Below are 17626 nucleotides of genomic sequence, written 5' to 3'. Positions count from 1 at the left end.
CTCGGGTGCCCCTTCCTACAGTGGAACCGTAGAGCATACGTTCTGCCTTAGTGCAGAAAGAATTCAGGGAGACACAGAGTGACAGGTGAGGGGTTTATTCACATAGGATGCCTGTGAGAGATGCAGGCAGGTGGGCAAGAGAGTGCCGAGGCCCGAGGACTCCGTGGGTTACGGTTTTACAAACAAAGCCAAAGCGAGGAGGGGGAGAAGATCACCTTCGCCCTGGCTCTGGAGTAGAGGTCACATTTCCATCATCAGCTCCTCCTCCGTGTTGGTTGGGGGATCTTTCTGGTCCCCACCTGGTCAGACTGGGACTGTCACGATGCAGTGGAAATAAGCAAAAAGGCACCAACGTGTCTTCAAATACGGCGAATCATGTCAGGTTTCAGTACAATGTCACCTTTTCCTGTATTTTTTTGTAGCTAGTGTGCACAGAGAAGTGTGTCCTAGGAAGCTACATGGGTCTCCTGTTACCATTGTTTTATTGTTTGGGGGCATGTCTCAGGCTTCTCTTGCATGCTTTTGTTGCGAAGCAAGCCTGCTTGGTTTTGTTGTTGGTAAGCCTGCTTTCCTGAGTGGTCATTAACTTAAAGGGGTCTCCCATACTTTTTTCCCTTATTACATTTGCCTAGTGGGATGAGCTATTTAATCACCTGCTTTGGACCTTGACTCTGACTCTATCAACAGTAATCTTTTTCCAAGAGCAGTTCTCTCTTCAAACCAGAGACATTTGTGAGGTTTATTTTTTAAAAGAAAATATATTCCCTTAGGGATTTTTTGTTTTGTTTTGTTTTTTGTGGTTTTTTTCTTTTTTTTGCTTTTGCTTTTTTAGGGCCACACCCTTGGCTTATGGAGGTTCCCAGGCTAGGGGTTGAATCAGAGCTACAGCTGCTGCACACCTACAACAATTCGGGATCTGAGCCACATCTGCGGCAACGCCAGATCCTTAACCCCCTGAACAAGGCCAGGGATTGAACCCGCAACCTCATGGTTCCTAGTCAGGTTCATTTCCGCTGCACCACAATGGGAACTCCAGAAAGGGGTTTTTTAATATTATGGCTAAGATGTTTTTTGCTGCCTAGAGGTGTCAGGCTTGGCCATTACCAACAACGTCCTGATGCTGTTGTGATTATTACTCTTACCTTGGTACTGTAACCATCAGCTCTGATTTACTGAGCCCCTTCCGCCTGCCAGGAAGTCTCCTTGGCACACAGGATCTCATCACATTCTCAACAGCTCTGGGAAATAAATGTCATTATCCTTTTATTATCGATGAGGAAATCGAGAGCTGGAGAGGCGAAGAATCGTGTTCAAGGTCACAGGGTGGATCGCTGGCCAAGCTAGGATTGGGACACATGTTTGTCTAGACAGTGGAACTCCTCGTTAAACAGATATTGGCCTCGGTCCCTGCTGTACACCAGGCACTTTGCCAGGCACTGGGATCCAGGGGCGAGTCTGACATGCTGAGACTGTTGACCTCGTGGAGCTTCCAAGCTGTGGGGATAATGTCAGTTGGATTAAATCAAGTCAAGCAGTGACTAAAAATTCTTTTCATCAGAAGGTGTCACATATCTTATTTTTAGTCTTGCTTCAAGATGGTATTTTCTCCTAATTTAAAAAATGCAAACAGAGGTAATTGGTGTTTCATCAAAATTCTCAGTGTATTTTAATAAAGAATATTTTAAATCAGGGAAAACTATACTGCCATATGGAATTGTGTCATGATCTTTTTCCACTCACTGGTCCTGGCAGAGGAAATCTTGGCAGGAAGATCATGCTGCCTTAGGCGCCACTGCCACTTGGTGGCCTGCATCAGAATTGCAGGCATGGTGGCCTCAGAAATGCTCCTCCCCCACCCCTACCCCCACCCACTTTCTAATTCCACTAGAAGGTATTTTTATCCTGGCTACCTAATCCTCCAGGCCCAGTTGACTGTATTCCAATAGGTGCCTGTTTACTTATAAACTGATTGCAGCCAGATCAGTATCAGCTTTCTTTCATCTGTGTTTCTGAATGTCTGTTGTGTTTGTGACTTTTTTATTGTTATAATCAAATGAATGTTTGCAGGTATCAATGAGAAAGTGTTCTTAAATATACGTGAATACTTGGTTAAACTCTAGAACTAACCTATGCAAATAATAATTTTTTTCATTAGTTGGACACTTTCAAATGACATAAAAACAAAATAAAATGTGACATCTAATTACCTCTTAACCTCATCTCTACTCCAGCCATTCTGGAATTTCCTTGTCTCTCTCACCTGCCTGCTGCCTGTCTGTGCTGTTCCATCTACCTGGAAGTGCCTTCCTGTAGCTTTGCCTTTTGAATGTATTCTTCAAATGTCAAATCAAGGCTGACTACCTATAGGGAATTACCTTAACGTAAATTCAGAAATGAAAGTGTTGGGTAGCAGTGTCTCTAGAGAGACGGAAGGTGGATTCTGAATGCCATCTTCATCTCTTTAACAACTGTGACCATGGCAAGCTTGCTTCATCTCTCTGAGTCTCAGTGATTTCATTCATTAAGTGCAGATAATAGTGTTCCCTCCTCCCACCCCCGCATTGTTGTCTGAGTTTTTTTTTTTAACGTGTGTAAAGTGCATCCTCAACACCGTGTACCTGGTACAAGCAGTGGGGCAAGTGCCACTGCTGACATTTGGATTCATACAAAGACCTCGAATCTTGATGAATGCCTGCCCAGTAGAGAAGTGTCAAAGGTTTTGCGTTGCCTCTTTGATCTTGCTTGCAGAAAAAAAGTCTGTTTCCTGGGAGTTAAAAATAACATAAATGTCCAACTTTAAACTTCATGAAGTGACCTCCCTCCTAGGTTTGTCACTGTATGTCACCCCAGTGCTGGTAAGCTTCCCCACCTGAAAGCCACAGAGATTTGCATGTGGGCAGAAAGGTGTTGAACAACGATGCTGTTTTTGGTGATGCTGCTTTAGTCAAGTTCACCGAGCATCTATGTATTGGCACCTGCAGTTAGTGGGTTGGTCACTGAGGTGTGTTTATACTATGCTCTCTCTGTGTTTTCCAGCCAAGATCTTAAGTGTCGCTCTGTTTCTCTGACCAGGTGGTTGATAGTGACAGACCGGAAGGGTCCAAGTTCCGGCTCACCGGCAAGGGAGTGGATCAAGAGCCAAAAGGAATTTTCAGAATCAATGAGAACACGGGTAGCGTCTCCGTGACACGGAGCTTGGACAGAGAAATGATCGCCGCGTATCAAGTAAGTACCCCGGTGCCCACCCTGCCCACAGAGATGGGGCTTTCAGAGATGGCTTTCCTCCCACCGAGCTGTTATTTCTGGGCTTCATCAAACCACAGGCAGTACGGCCTTAAGCGTGTCTCTGTGGGAGCCGAGTGGCATTGAACCCTGACAGAGCAGCAGTAGGGGCCCCTATCTTGTCACTGGACCCCCACCCCCCCACCCCAGTGCGTGAGACTTTGGGCACTGAAAACCAAGAAGGGGGGCCCTCTGGGCATCTCGGAGGAGGTCAGAAATCTTGCATTAACGTTAACTTTCCAGAAACTACCTTGATAATGCAGAGCTGCAAAAAGTACAAACCCTTGGACTTGATCGTTCTACTTTTAGAAATCCATCCTAGGGAAAGAGGAATTTAGTTCAATTTTTGTGCAGTGGTGTTATAGCAGGACATGATCCTTAAAATGGAAACAGTTGCTAAATATTCAGCAGCATATAATGGTTAAAATATGGCACGATTTTGCAAGGAAGTTTTCTACAACCATTTAAAATATTTTTGAACAAGTTCTGGTTCTATGGGAGATTTTCAAGATACTGAATGGAAACAGACACACCAACACATATGGTATCCTCATTACAGATGGAGTATTTACACATATCGTGATGGTTATGTGTTTGCAAAGAACTGTGATGGAAGAAAAATCAAAGTGTTAGTGGCTGCGTTTGGTGTTAATGATTTTTTTTTCTTTGTTTTTATTTTCTGATTTTTCTGCAATGTCTGCACATTACTTGTTTATGGGGAAATGACAGGATATTTGTAAAATATTGTAGTTTCAGAAGTTGACACCCATTCCAGATTCAGAGACCAGCACCATTGCACACAGAGACAGGGGTGAGCACTAAATCTCAGACAGGCTCCAGGTCAGTTCTGTCCCCTCTGGGCCACACCCCCGAGAGTCTGTCCTCATAGCCTCTGTTAAGAACCCAAGCTCCTGAGGGTAGTGAGCTCATTTGTAAGGGATGGGGCAGAACTCCTGACCACTTTCACGAAAAGCCCTTTGCAGGCTGCAGGCCCTGGGGGGCACGACCCGGCCAGCAGCATTGCCTTTCCATCACCATTGCCCGTCTCGCGCGCATTTCCCTGGGTTGAGGTCTGGGGAGGTGGCCACTTTCTAGGACCAGATTTGGCATCTCTGGTTTTCTCGGTCAAAACACCACGTAAGAGCATCCCAATCCCACTTTAACTATGTTACCTCCTGCTTCCTAAAAAAAAGAATAAGCCTGTGCTCTTCGTTTTCTGCAAAGGGGGTGGAGGGACATTGCCAAGTGCTCTGGGGGAAATGAGTGCCCCGGGTCTAGCCTCCTCTGTTGCCATGAGATGCTGACCTTGGGGAGACCATGTAAGCACTGGTCCTCAGGATCCCAAACATAAAAATGAAGATAGAGGAGCTCCCTGACGGCCTAGCAGTTAGGGATTTGGTATTGTCACTGCTGTGGCTCGGGTTCGATCCCTGGCGGGGGCACTTCCGCATGCTGCATGTGTGGCCAAGCCAGCAGTGGCCTACCTGCCGACTGGATTGCTGTGAGTTTCCAATGAGAAGATAGATGAGGGTGTTAGAGGCATTTGGATGCTGGACAAAAACAGGGAAGTGGCGTGATGAAAGCGGGTGGCATCCCCGTCCAGCCTCATGCTGGGCGTTCGAGGATCCCGGGTCCTGGGGGGACTTCCCTCTCAGAGCATTCGCTAAAAGGCAGATGCTCTGAACATCTGCAGGGGGTCCCATCTGTCAAAGAATGCCAAAGGGTGACCAGTGCGTCCTCAGGGTACACCTGGCGGAGGGTGAACAGATTGTCGTAGAAATTGAATGTTGGCGCCCTCGGAAATCCTCGGGTCAGCTGGACTTGACGGTAACCAGAGGTGACCTGGGAGAAGTCAGTGTCCACCTGCTGCGGAAAAAGCCGGCTGCAGACCTTGGGTAGATGAACTCATTCCCTGCCTGTCATGGGGACTAGCCATTGATTTGCAGACACAGGAACTACAGATAAGCTATAGTTCATAACCTCATAGCATAGCAATTCAGAGCTCTGTGGTTAGCAAATTGCCATTTGAGTCTCAGCACTGCTGTTTACTGTGCTGTTTTGTTTGCTTTGTTTTTTATCTTGGGCCACCCATTTACCCTCTCTGAGAATCTTGTGATTCTTGTCCACAAAGCAGGGATGGTACCAGCATCTCTAAGAATTGTGGAAAATGAAATAAAATTATTTTTGCAAATGCGTAGCACAATGCCCAGGACCTAGCAAGTATTCGAAAAATCAGAGCTGCCCTTAATCATTTTTTCCTGAAAAATGATTTAATTTTTTTAGCTAGGTTCCCCAAGTTTTTAACATGTTTCTTACTTTCAACCATGAGAAAGTTGACATTTACCCCAGACTCATGGTTTTTCCTTCTGTTCTGACAGGAAGCAAACATCATAGCATTTGCTGCCCCTCTTTTAAGTGTTAGAGAGAAGGTCCTGGAGGAAGCTGAGCTCTGGGATTCCTTGGGAGGTTGAAGGGGTACGAGATCAAGAATAAAGGAGCCGAAGTCTTCTTAGGAGCGTTCCGTAGGCTGGAAATGGGACTAGCCTGAATCAGAGAAACTGGAAAAGGCTGGTTGACAGGAACAAGAACTGGTAAAGGAGAGGCTGAGAGATGCCTTTTGGGGTGACCCTGTAGGAGCTATTTTAAGGGCCAAGCAAGGGTTTGGATGCAGGCTTGGCTCAGTGATCCTGATAAAGTCTGTGGGATCCAAAAGTGGCTTACAAATTAAAGTTGCCCTTTGGGGAGTCTTCTGGACTCCATAAACCAGGGCCAGCCTCTTGGCGAGCATGCTCGTTAGCAGGCAGTGACCTTGATCTCCAGGGACACTGAGAGGAAGATGTCTCGTGGCAGTGGCAGCGGGTGGAAAAGAGCTCAAACACCAGCATTCACAGACCTACGGGGAACGAGGACAAGGCCCGTGGTCTGTCAGGTGGCTTGGTTTTGATGTTGCCAAAGACGCTGGGGACAGACTTTTCCAGGGAGGTTTTCGAATCGTGACGGGCCCCTTCCCTCTGGCCTCCCCACGCCGAACAAAGGGCTGCCACTTGTGACTGTGCAGTGACTTTACTGCGCTAGGGGACGGCTGAGCCGTGAGAAAGGCCTGACCTCGCCCCTGGTTTACCCATCGAAAACTGCACCTCCGTTCAGGGCTGTGTCCACCGGGGGAAGGTGGCCTCTTTCTAATTTCTAATGCTCACAAAGGCATCAGGGGCCAGGGGTGAAGGAAAACTCCACTCATTTTTTTAGATAATTTTATTTTTCTTTAAGTGATAATAGTGATTAAGATCAATGGATCTTGGGTCAGAAAATGGTTCATGTCTCAGCCTTGCTCCTGACTGAGCTGTGTGATCTTGGACAACCCACTTAACCTCTCTGATCTTGTTCTCAGCCACAAAATGGGGATAGTACTAGCACCTTTCCTGATTGTAAAAGATGAGATTACTAGGTTTGCTAACGAGTAATTGCTGAACAGCTCGTAAAATCGAGCCTGGTCTTAGCCTAGAGCTTCCCATCCTCTTCCTTAAAGTGAAGCTGTGTAGTATGTGTAGCTGTTACAACCATAATTTTGTAGGTAGTCGTGCTGGCTGGATTAAAATCATGGACTAGCCCTGGGAACTTGGCAGGATATCTGCCTTGGTTTTTTTAATCTGTGAAATGGGAAAAACAGTCACGCTGATCTTCTAGGATTTAAGGGATTAAGGCTGTGCCTACCTATCAAGCATTTAGAACAGTGCTGGAAACAAGGCGAGCGCTGTGTGTCTGACCGGTGAGAGATGAGTGATGGGAAGGACGAAGGGGGTTCGTGCAAACGCCAAGGACTCTGAGCCGAGGCCCGGCCTGCCCATCTCCAGCATCCTCCGCACTTCTCTTGAACAATCTCGAGTTTATTTCGTTGTTCTGTCATGCAGCCCAGAGCATATCGGTTGACTGATCAGTTCATTCATTCTGTGTATCTTTGACTGAGGACCTGTGGGGTGCTAGGAAACAAGACACGCCAGTGGCTCAGCCCTCACACCCTTGCCTTTAATGCCTATGCTTTCTTTACAAAACAAAATAGATTTACATTCCTGAACAGGCGATAGGCCAGAAGTGGTGCTGGGCCCACCCCTGGCTCAGGGCCACACGCGCCCAGTGGAGAGGCTGCTGGGGCTCTGTGGCCACACGGTGGCTGGAAGGAGGAGCAGGGCTCCGTGGTGGAACTGCGGCCTGAGCCACTTCACCCGCCTCACAAAGGCCTGGCTGCTCATGCCGGGCCTGCCCCCCTGCCTCGTCAGTCCAGTTTTGCCCTGTTTTCTTCGTGTCCTGGCTGAGGATGGTTCCTTTCTCTTCCCCTGTGTTTGGTTTTCCTGTTTGTATTCAGTAAGAACTGGGTTCCTCTTAATAGTCTTCGGACACAAGAATGTGGCAGTTCGGGTTCATTTCAAGCAGCTATTGGCAGTAATTCACTAGCTGAGTAACCCAGTTAGAGCCATCACGTCTCCGGTGGGCTCTGTGGTCAGCAAACCCACTTCTTCAAAGAGCAGAATCCTAGGTCTCCAGTCCCCACATCACAGTGTCCCCTCTTGCAAGTTTAAAAAGCAGAAAGCACGTGGGTCCGTGGATTGCCATTATAATCACTCCAGAGTGGGCCTCGTTGTTTATTTTAAAGGTAAATGCTCTTCACAAGCGGGTCCCTGCTCTGGTGCTCACATTTCCCAAATCCAACAAAAAGCATCACAAACTCAGCCTCAGCGATGTGCGTGATAAGAAATAATCTGGGGTCCATTTGTCCTCGGGCGCCTGAGTGTGTATCATCATTAAAGCTGTTGTGTATTGAGCTCGACTCTGCTGATGCTGTGCTAAACGGTTCATATGCATTTTCTTAATCCATTTCACACAAGAAGCTTAAGGAGGCCTTAACACCATTTTACAGACAAGCAAATAACTGTTAAATAACTTTTTCAAGGTCTCCCAGCTGCTCTGAACAGAATCTGGGGTCCCTCTCTGTTTCTTTCCACCTCGAAAGCCCTGCATTTTCAGTTACCAAGAAACACTTTCTCCTATTTTTACCTCCAACTAGACGCTGAGGTCTAGTCCGCAAATTCCTGGGCCCCTTTCTCAGGAACTCCGCTTCTTGGAAGCAGATATGACTTGCTGGATGATCCATTCCTTCTTAAATACTGTCTTTTTCCAAGACCCTCTGCCACCTGCCCACTCTCCCTATCGCAGCCCCCAAAAGGGCTTCCCATGCTTCTGACCCGAAGTGGCATGTGGCAAAATAATTTAGCTCTTGCAGTATTGGAAGCTGACACATTAATGCAAAGCCTCCTGAAATATTACTCATTATTATGCATTTTGCCAGCATTTGAGTGATTTGTGAACTCTTCATTGGAATAAAGTACCGTAAATGATTCATGAATGACCAAGTTTATGAAATTCTATAAAAATATTAGCAGGTGGTAATGATTCCCTCACACTGTGACTCTAACCTGCTGGCTGCAGATTTGTCAATATGGGAGGACAGCAGGGGAAGGGGAGACAGCGTCTGTTAGGCAGTGGAGGCTTGGGCTGGGGCCCAGCCAGGGTGAGAGGCAAAACGGGACAGGACCTTGGTGGTAGGCGGGGGTCCGGGGCGGGAGACCTTCTCCCTGCTCTGTTGTCCACAGTGGGAGATGCACCGAGAACTGGCGATGTCAGAGCTGGGCGGGCGAAAGGGGAGTGTTTGGGAAGAGAGAGAACTACATCTCCTGAGCACCTGTTCAGTTCCTGGGAACTCTCTGGAGTTCTGCACACACAAACCTGTGAAATGTTTTGTTTGTTTGTTTACGGGCCATACCTGCAGCATATGGAAGTTCCCGGTCTAGGGGTTGAATCAGAGCTGCAGCTGCCAGCCTACCCCACAGCCACAGCAACGCAGGATCCGAGCCGCATCTGCAACCTGCACCACAGCTCACGGCAACCCTGCATCCTTCACCCACTGAGGGAGGCCAGGGATCGAACCCGTGTCCTCATGGATACCACTCAGGTTCATTACTGTTGTGCCCCAAGGGGAACTCCTGAAATCTGTTTCTTATCTTGTCCTTACTGATCTTAGCTGAGGGCCACCGTGGTTCCAGGATATATATGATTGTTTAATGTCGGTGTTCACATTTATTGAACATGCACAACGTGCCGTGTGCTAAATACCTACACCGTGATCTCGATGAGCTCTGCAGAGATTAAATGACATACCGTTTGCATTCTCAGTTACGGAACTGGCAACCGGAAGCACCTGTGTTCCTGTCTTCAGCACCTGGGCAGGGTTTCATGTCTCCTGAACATTTGCGCACATTTCCTCGGCGATAATGTGCTCTCCCTCGAGCCAGTTTCTTGGATAAGTTTTGACTGCATGGTTGAGAGTATCACTGTGAAATTGGGCCACACCTAACAGACAGAGCGGTCCCTGCTGCTGTGTTTGCTTCTGCTCATGAGTCTCCGCCCCGGTTCTAAGCCATATGTTGCTCCGAGACAGTTTGGCAGAAATTGCATGAAGGTGAACCCTGCTGCTGCCCCGTGGAATATGCGCATCATAGCGTTCGTGATCGTTAAGGCAACTGGGAGATGTAGGTTTACCCGGGCTAGAGTTGCCTTTTGATTTCCACGGCCATGTTCTTCCTGTATGATGCAGACTTTGTGCTGCCCTGCCTAATGTCTATACGTGCAGTGCTCCCCAGCTGCAGGTGTGGGGACAAGCTCCTCGTTCCCTCATCCCTTAGTGTCATTTCCCCCAGTCATCTGGGTGGTAGTCCACAAAATCCCCTCCAACTGCTGCACAAGGAAAGGGCTTTGTTAAAGGTATAGGCAGTTTATGGAACTGACTAAAGGGCCCACCCACCCTGTTCACATGCAAAATGACCAGAGACAGTAATGCTACAGGAAATAACCAGCTCTACATGATACTGTTCCAATGCACGGGTTCTCATCCTCAGTGCTGTTGACATTTGGGGCTGAGGAATGCTTTCTTGTGGGGGCCTGGCTGGTGCCTCGCAGGGTGTTTAGAAGTGCTTAGTTGGCATCTAATGTGTAGTTGGCCTCTAAGCATGAGATGCCTGTAGTATCCCCTGAACTCAGTTTGGACAATCAAAGATGTCTCCAGATACTGCCTTTTGTCCCAAGGGGGGAACATTACCCCCAACTGAGAATCACTCCTCTAGATGTGTCATCATTGCTGCCACCTCTTCCTGCTCCTACAGTGCTCAGAACCGGGTGTTAGCAGCTCTGCCCTGGCTGCCCAGAAATGCTGGGCGCCTCTGATCCCATGCTTTCTGGAAGCTCCGATCCCCAAAGCAGAGCCACCACCCATGCCTTGTATTTCTGTGGCCAAGTCTCCTGCTGGGATGTGTGAGGGGAGAACCACTATCATGTGAAGGACTCCAGCGGAGCTAGCAAGGGGCCTGGGGTGGGGCTGTCACCTGCAGGGTTAGCCACGCCACCAGGACAGTTTTATTCCAGGCGAGAGGCAGGCAGTGATAGGCATGGTTTCCTAGGGCAGGTGACCAGTTCTCGCTTGGAGAATGTGGCTTCAGCCTTGTGATCTTAACCCCTGTCAAGATTATGGTCCTATCGGCCAGTGAGACACATGGCCTAGGAAAGAGTCCTAATTGGGAGGAGAGAGAGAACTTGAGTTAAAAGCTCAGGCTTTGGGATTTCCCGTCGTGGCACAGTGGTTAACGAATCCGACTAGGAACCATGAGGTTGTGGGTTCGGTCCCTGCCCTTGCTCAGTGGGTTAAGGATCCGGCGTTGCCGTGAGCTGTGGTGTAGGTTGCAGACGCGGCTCGGATCCTGCGTTGCTGTGGCCCTGGCATAGGCTGGTGGCTACAGCTCCGATGAGACCCCTAGCCTGGGAACCTCCATATGCCGCGGGAGCGGCCCAACAAATGCCAAAAAGACAAAAAAAAAAAAAAAAAAAAAAAGCTCAGGCTTTGGAATCAGACCTATGGCAGTTAGAATCTTGACTCTGGTATCCAAAGAACCATATGAAATAGCCATTTTTATAGTTAAATAAAAGGGGGGGGTGAATATCAGCCATTTCATGGTTTGTCCTAATGCTACATCTCTCTGGCAAGACGTCTTCTCAAACCTGTTTTCCCTTCCCTCGCATGCGAGTGCGATTGCAGGATCATCTCCTAGGGCCCTTGTGGTTGGGAAGTGGAGTGTGAGAGTCGGGCTCTGCAGAGTCACTGCCCAAGTGTTCAGAACTGGGAGCCATCACTTTCTGTACCTGTTCTGCAGCTGAAGCTCCCTGCAGGGGAGGTGGAGGTGAAAGCAGTTGCTAGGCATCCAGCTGGCAGCTAAATGGCTGAATGTCAGCAGCTCCGTGTGTTGCTCTGTAGAAGTGAATCGTCTAAATGAGCGGTCTTCAAAGCGTGGCCCCCCTAGACCAGCAGCAGCATCTGGGAACTTGTTAGAAATGCAAATTCTCAGGCCCCATCTCAGACCTAAGAAGCCCTCTGGGTGGTTCAGACATTTAAGAAGCCCAGGTCTGCATATAGTAGGTGTGAACATCAGGGCTGCTGGCTTGATTCATGAGCTTGCCTCAGTGACGGTGGCCTCTGAACAGATTCCATCACAGTCCTGTGGGGGGTCATAGGTTTGAGCCTGAAAGGTACTTATTTCTCCAGGTGCCCTGGTCCAGCATTTGAAAACCCTCTCAATCCATCCATACCCTTCAAAACTGCCTTTGTCTTTTTGATTTCGTTAATGGCTCCCGAGATCCAGGCACATTTTTCCCAGGCTTCTTTGCGCTCTCCTGACAAGACTTTGGATGACTGTTAAATACTGTGGTACTGAGTGTTTGCTTACTTCTCAGAAACCAACCTTTTAGGCCAGAGATGAAAGTGTCTTCAGAAGCTTTGAGCCTATCCAGGCAAAGATCATTCCTAACTGGAAGAAGCTGGCCATGGGCTCAGCAGAACCGGCTTTGTGCCATCTTAGATCTGTAACCTTGGGGAAGTTATTTGTGGTTCTCAAACTTGGCTGCACTTAAAAAAAAATCACCTGGGGAGCTTTTCAAACCCCTGATGCTCAAGCTGAGCTCCAAACCAATTAAATCAGCACGCGTTGGAGTGGGACCAAACATCGTACATTTATAAAACTCTCCAGGTGTTTCCACTGTGAAGCCAGGTTTGAGAACCACGAGTTAATAGAACGTATTGATAACCCAGTTTATTCAAGGATCCAATTTACCTAGGATCAGGGTTAATGACACACCTGGGTGGGTGTGTTATGAATATCAAATGAGATGTGCAGGTAGGACTTTCTAACACACAATGGCAGCGAATCAAAGATTTTATCTCCTCTCAATCAGCTGCTTCCGTCCGAGTGACTATTTGAAACAGACTACCTTCTGATGTCTCTTGACACAAGCCCTTTAAAAATTGAAATGCCAAGAAACGCAATTTGATAAATAAATAAACAGATTGTCTTCTGACTCACTTTAGAAAAAAATAATTTGGGATTTGGTGGCAGCCTCCCCCCAGGCTAGTACCTTCCAAACGTCTCCATCTGACTCTTGCCTCAAGCTCTGCAAGTTTCCAAGCACTTCATTTTGCAACCTGGCCTTATCTGCCAGGTGCACCTGTTGAAACTGAGGCATCACCTCGGCAGCCACATACCTGGATTAGACCACGGAGTTGCTCCTGACTGATTATTTCTTTGGTCCACTAAGCAAAGCTGCTTCCCCACTCAGGGTTATGGAAGCATAGTTTCTAAACTTCATTAGCACAGACTCCTCTGAAGAGGTTCAGCTTGAATCTTGTGGGGTGGCAGAACCCCACGTGCCTCCCCATGCTGGGCCTCATGTCCCCGGCCCCGGGCCTGCAGCCTGGACCTACCAGACATTCACGGCAGGAGTGATGATGATCAGTCTTCTTATTTCTTTGCTTTAGTTCTCTCACTACAACCAAATCTGTTTCATTCTAGCCACTTTTCAAGTTACTTGGTGATTCCCAACACCCCCCTGCCCCCCCCCCAAGATGCTGAAGAACCACAAAATATCAGGACCGCAAGAGTCTTTAGACCCATTTTATGTAACCTGCTAAATTTTCAAGAACAAGTTCAATAATTGACCAGCGGCTTTCACTCTCAGTACTGAAAAGACTGTTGCTGCTGCTTTGTGGTCCCTCCACAGCAGGCACTGTGGCTGCCCCTCTGGGACTGGATCCTGCAAACACAGATAAGATACCCGTTACACCGACCACCACCCACTGTCCATCTGTTTGCATTAGCAGAAGGCATACAAGTTTGTATTTTTTTTTCATTTTGTAAAAAATGAGCAGGGGAGGGAAGGAGGATTTTGTAGGGGGCAGGGACTAGGAGGAGAAAGGAACAGAAGAAAAGATAAAAAAAAAAAAAAATAGGCCATCCTCCTCCTCTGGCCTCTTAAAATGGGTTTGATACTTTGGAGTCAGAGGGCAGAAAATGATAGAATTTATTTTTTTCTAATGAGATACTGTGCAAAATTGGAGGTGAGACCCGAAAGTTAATTAAACCAATGGCAAAAGACTGGATAAGATTCCAGGTTCAAGTGCTATGGCTCTGAGGGCAAGTGACAAAAAATGACACTATTGTAAAGCGAGCCATCCCCCGCCCACCTTGGTTGGGGAAGGGTTGGGAATGAGGGTCGCCATGGTGAAGCTCCCACGAGGGACCCAGACGAGGGAGGAAGAAGCTGGCACTGATCAGTGAAGTCAGCTTTGGGTTTCCCAAGAAATACCTGGAATGGTGGAATGGGGCCTAGGTTCCCCCTGAGCAGGCAGGAACCCAGAGTCCTGTGGTGGGGGTTAAGTGTAAATGTGACCTACATCATCACAGAGGCTGGGGAGCTGCCAGCCCCCAGGTTTCCCACCTCAATCCTGGCCAGCCCCCTGCCTAATGTGGAATTGGAGCAGACGGCTTCCATTCCCGATTTCACATGGGGAGACTGTGAGCACATCCTAGCATAAAAAGGAGAGTGTAGAGGAGCCCACTCTTCGACCAACTAAGCCTTCTCTTCCAGCCAAAAAAAGTGTAGGAAAACGGTCAGCACTTCTGGAGAGCCAACTTGGGGCTGCCCAAAGGGTGTGCACACACCAAAGCCAGCACCCAGCAGCTCGCCAGGCATAATTCGGAGCAACTGCAAGGTGGATGGACTCCGCACAAGTCAAGAGGACGCCTAACTCAGGCCAGCCATTGCTTCAAGGGACTTGGGGATGGAGCAGCAAACCACCAGCAAGTTTCCGCTTCATGAAACCCTGCCAATAAATAGACATGAGCGAGTGTGTAACATGCCAGGTGGTTACCCATGCTGGGAATAAAAATGGAGCAGATTGAAGATAAGGGAGCAATAGAAGCAGCTGCATGGTCCAGGCAGGCCTCACGGGGAGATGACATTTAGGGAAAAGCCAGCTGGAAGGTCTGAGGGCAGGAATGCTGTCCTTCCCTGTCAGGGATCCTTGACATCAGAGGTTCTCATCCAAGGTGACTCTGCCCCCTGGGGACAAGTGGCAAAGTCTAGGGACATTTTTTTGCTGTTCCAACTTGGTTCTACTGGCATCTAATAGGTTGAGGTGAAAGATGTTGCTCAACATCCTGCAAAGCCCAGGACAGACCCTACACCTCCTGCCCCGCAGGTACCAGCATGGGGCTGGCCTCTCGGAGGGTCTGCTCATGTGCCCTGGCTTGTTCCCTCAGGTAGTCCTCGGGCTTTTTTTTTTTTTTTTTATTAGAATGCACCTTTTTATTTTTCTTTCAAGGGAACAACAGAGTCGTTGGGTTTGAACAGACAAGAGATCTGTTCATTTCTAGGGCACAACCCCAAGGGATACTGTCCCTGTCCTTGTAAAGCTCATGGTCTAGTTGGAGATGATGACTTGAAACGAGACACCTACGCCACCAGGGGACAAGGGCAAGGCCTGGAGCAACCTTCCAAGGGATGGTGATCAAAGCAAGCGCTGAAGAATGAGGGACAGTTAGCCAGATTCCAGGAGAGGGCAGGGCAGGAGGAGAGTTCCAGCGAGAGGGAACAGAGAGTTTAAGATGCCTCTGGAGCAGCGGGAGAGTGAGGCTCCTGAGGGAAGCAGGAGCGGAACTTGACTGGCACTTGACTGAGTGCTAAGGAATGCGCTTAGACAGCAGATGTTACCTAACTATCTAACGGGCAGATTTGGATTTTGCACAGACCTCTCTGGTTGCCAGTGGAGGGCGGTAGGAGGGGGTGGTCCTGTCTCTGAGTCTCTGAAGCCAGAGTGGCCCAGATCAGATCGAAGTCCTCTTCACCCCCAAAGACGTGGGCAGGGAATCTAAAGTCCTAGTGAAGATACTGCATGTGCCTTTGGATGAAGTAAGAAGCAAGAATTAGAAGACCTGGGCCTACCAGGCCTTGCAGAGTAGGGTCAAGAGCTTGATTTCATTCTGAGGAAGCCTAGGAGGATTTTGAGCAGGGGCGTAACACCCAGTTTGCACTCCAGGAAGATAAAATTTGAGAAAGTCAACAATAACATTCAAATATGCCATGAAATAGAAATTATTCAAACTGCATTCATTCACTGAGAACCCACTACCTAGCAGGCTGTGGAGGATAAACCCTGCCTTGCCAGAGTTGAGCTTCAAGTTCCCTTCCCAGGAGAGTGAATCAGAAAGCCTTTCTTTATTCTAAATCCGCGTGGAGGGTGGGGAGTGCTCTCTGTGTTGGCCTGGTCCTTCCCAGTTAGTGTTGCCCGCCCCTAGGCTCAGAGAGTGTTCTCTGTTAAAATTCCAAGCTTTTAGGCCTTTCTTCTGTGGGAGCTTCTCAGTGGGCTATCTCAAAATTATTTATTAAACAGAGTTGGCTGGAGCTGTTAGCTGTTGATTTCTTTGATTGGCATCTGTGGTAAGATCTTTATTATGAAGGCTTATCTTGTTCTTGCAGAAAGATGTTAGGTACCAAAAGATCATTTCCATATTACTTTCCTTTGTTCTGAAAGTCCAGATATTTGCATAGTGGGTTCCTTTAAGCAAAGTCCATCTTTTTCGGTGCCATTTTGGAACGACGACATGCTTGCTAAGAGGACTTGATTGTGTTCAGTCATTTGTAGGTGCTCATTCCCCGGCTGTGGCTGGGGCCAAACTGAGCCTTGGTCGCTGTGCCAGAGCAGACACTCCAGAGTTGGGATAAAGCGAAAGACAGGAGAGAAGGCCTCGTCAGTGATGCAATGGCTTCTTAGCACATCAGACATCAGCGGACTCAAGAGCGGGCTAGTGAAGTTTGACAGTGGGAGTCAGGCGGAGGGCCCTGTGCCCTTTTGAAGTTGGCGATGCTCTCCTGGCTTGGGATGCCCATTGAGTCAAAGGCTAACACCTGGGGGACGGCGCAGGGAAGGTGACCTGAGCCACTGCCAGTTCACAGCTGGGAATGCATCTCCTCATCCTTTTGAGTTTGAGTTTTTAATGCAGAGCCTAAGTGTGAACTCTACCGAGGTCACCTTAGCTTCTGTTTAGTGTTCCTTACTTTCTGTGATGTGAGGCTCTATTAATGACCAGGGGTGTTTATTCCCTGCCCCCCTCAGAACAAGTTTGCTGACCTCTGGATTCAGTGGGCCCTCGTAGCCCTTAGGAATTGGCAGCTCCACAGTCCTTTGACCACCTGATTTTAAGAGTTTTTGAGACCACGGTCAGTCCCAAAAGGGAACTTGTGCATTTCCCTTTTCTGGAGACTTCTGAGGAAAGGCTAAATGTGTGGGGATGCTGTCAGGCCCAGGGATGAACTGACTCCACCGGACAGGACAGGCTTCCCAGAGGCATTTTCATGGAGATACAGCGAAGCCCACTCCCAGATCACAGGTGGGGCTGCCTGGTTCCTCTGCACTCAGCTCCCTGAGAAAATGCAGTAGTGATTGGAAAGGCTTTGAACAGGAAGACTGGCTATGCAGATGTCACCTACAAGATGAAGCTTACCTACCCCTGCTGCAAGCTTGCCTTCAGAGCATCACCCAGGGAGCTGGAGGCCAGCCTGAGCTGCCCTGCCCTCGGGCTACACCCTGACTCTCTGAGTAATAGTACAGCCACCCCCACGATGGTGCCGATAGTGGCCCTTGGTGGGTTTCTCTCTGCCCTCACTAACCCCGGCATTGACTTAGTGAGTTGGGTTACCTGTGTTAGTTTCCTCTTTCTACCATCACAACTGATCGCAAACGTGGTGGCTCAGAACAAGGCACAGTTGTAACCTATTGTTCTTGAGGTCAGAAGTCAAATAGGGGTCTCCCTGGGCTAACGTCAAGGTGTCAGCAGGAAGGGCTGATTTGCTCCAGAGGCTCTAGGGGAGAATCAGCTTCCTTGCTCTCTCCAGCTTCCCAAGGCCATGTCCATCC

The 17626-nt window shown here is 48.5% G+C and overlaps 1 protein-coding gene across 1 annotated transcript in view; it reads left to right on the top strand.

Moving 5' to 3' along the window:
- The window catches only part of CDH13 (cadherin 13, H-cadherin (heart)), a 1022437-nt gene that overhangs the window by 531877 nt on the left and 472934 nt on the right, over positions 1–17626 (top strand). Inside the window, 1 exon segment of the mRNA NM_001109945.1 lies at positions 3073–3225. Within this exon segment, the coding sequence (NP_001103415.1) occupies positions 3073–3225 (153 nt within the window).

This window comes from Sus scrofa, chromosome 6 (genome assembly GCF_000003025.6).
Source record: "Sus scrofa isolate TJ Tabasco breed Duroc chromosome 6, Sscrofa11.1, whole genome shotgun sequence".
NCBI classification, from domain to species: Eukaryota; Metazoa; Chordata; class Mammalia; order Artiodactyla; family Suidae; genus Sus; species Sus scrofa.
This window is presented reverse-complemented; position numbering and strand designations above follow the sequence as displayed.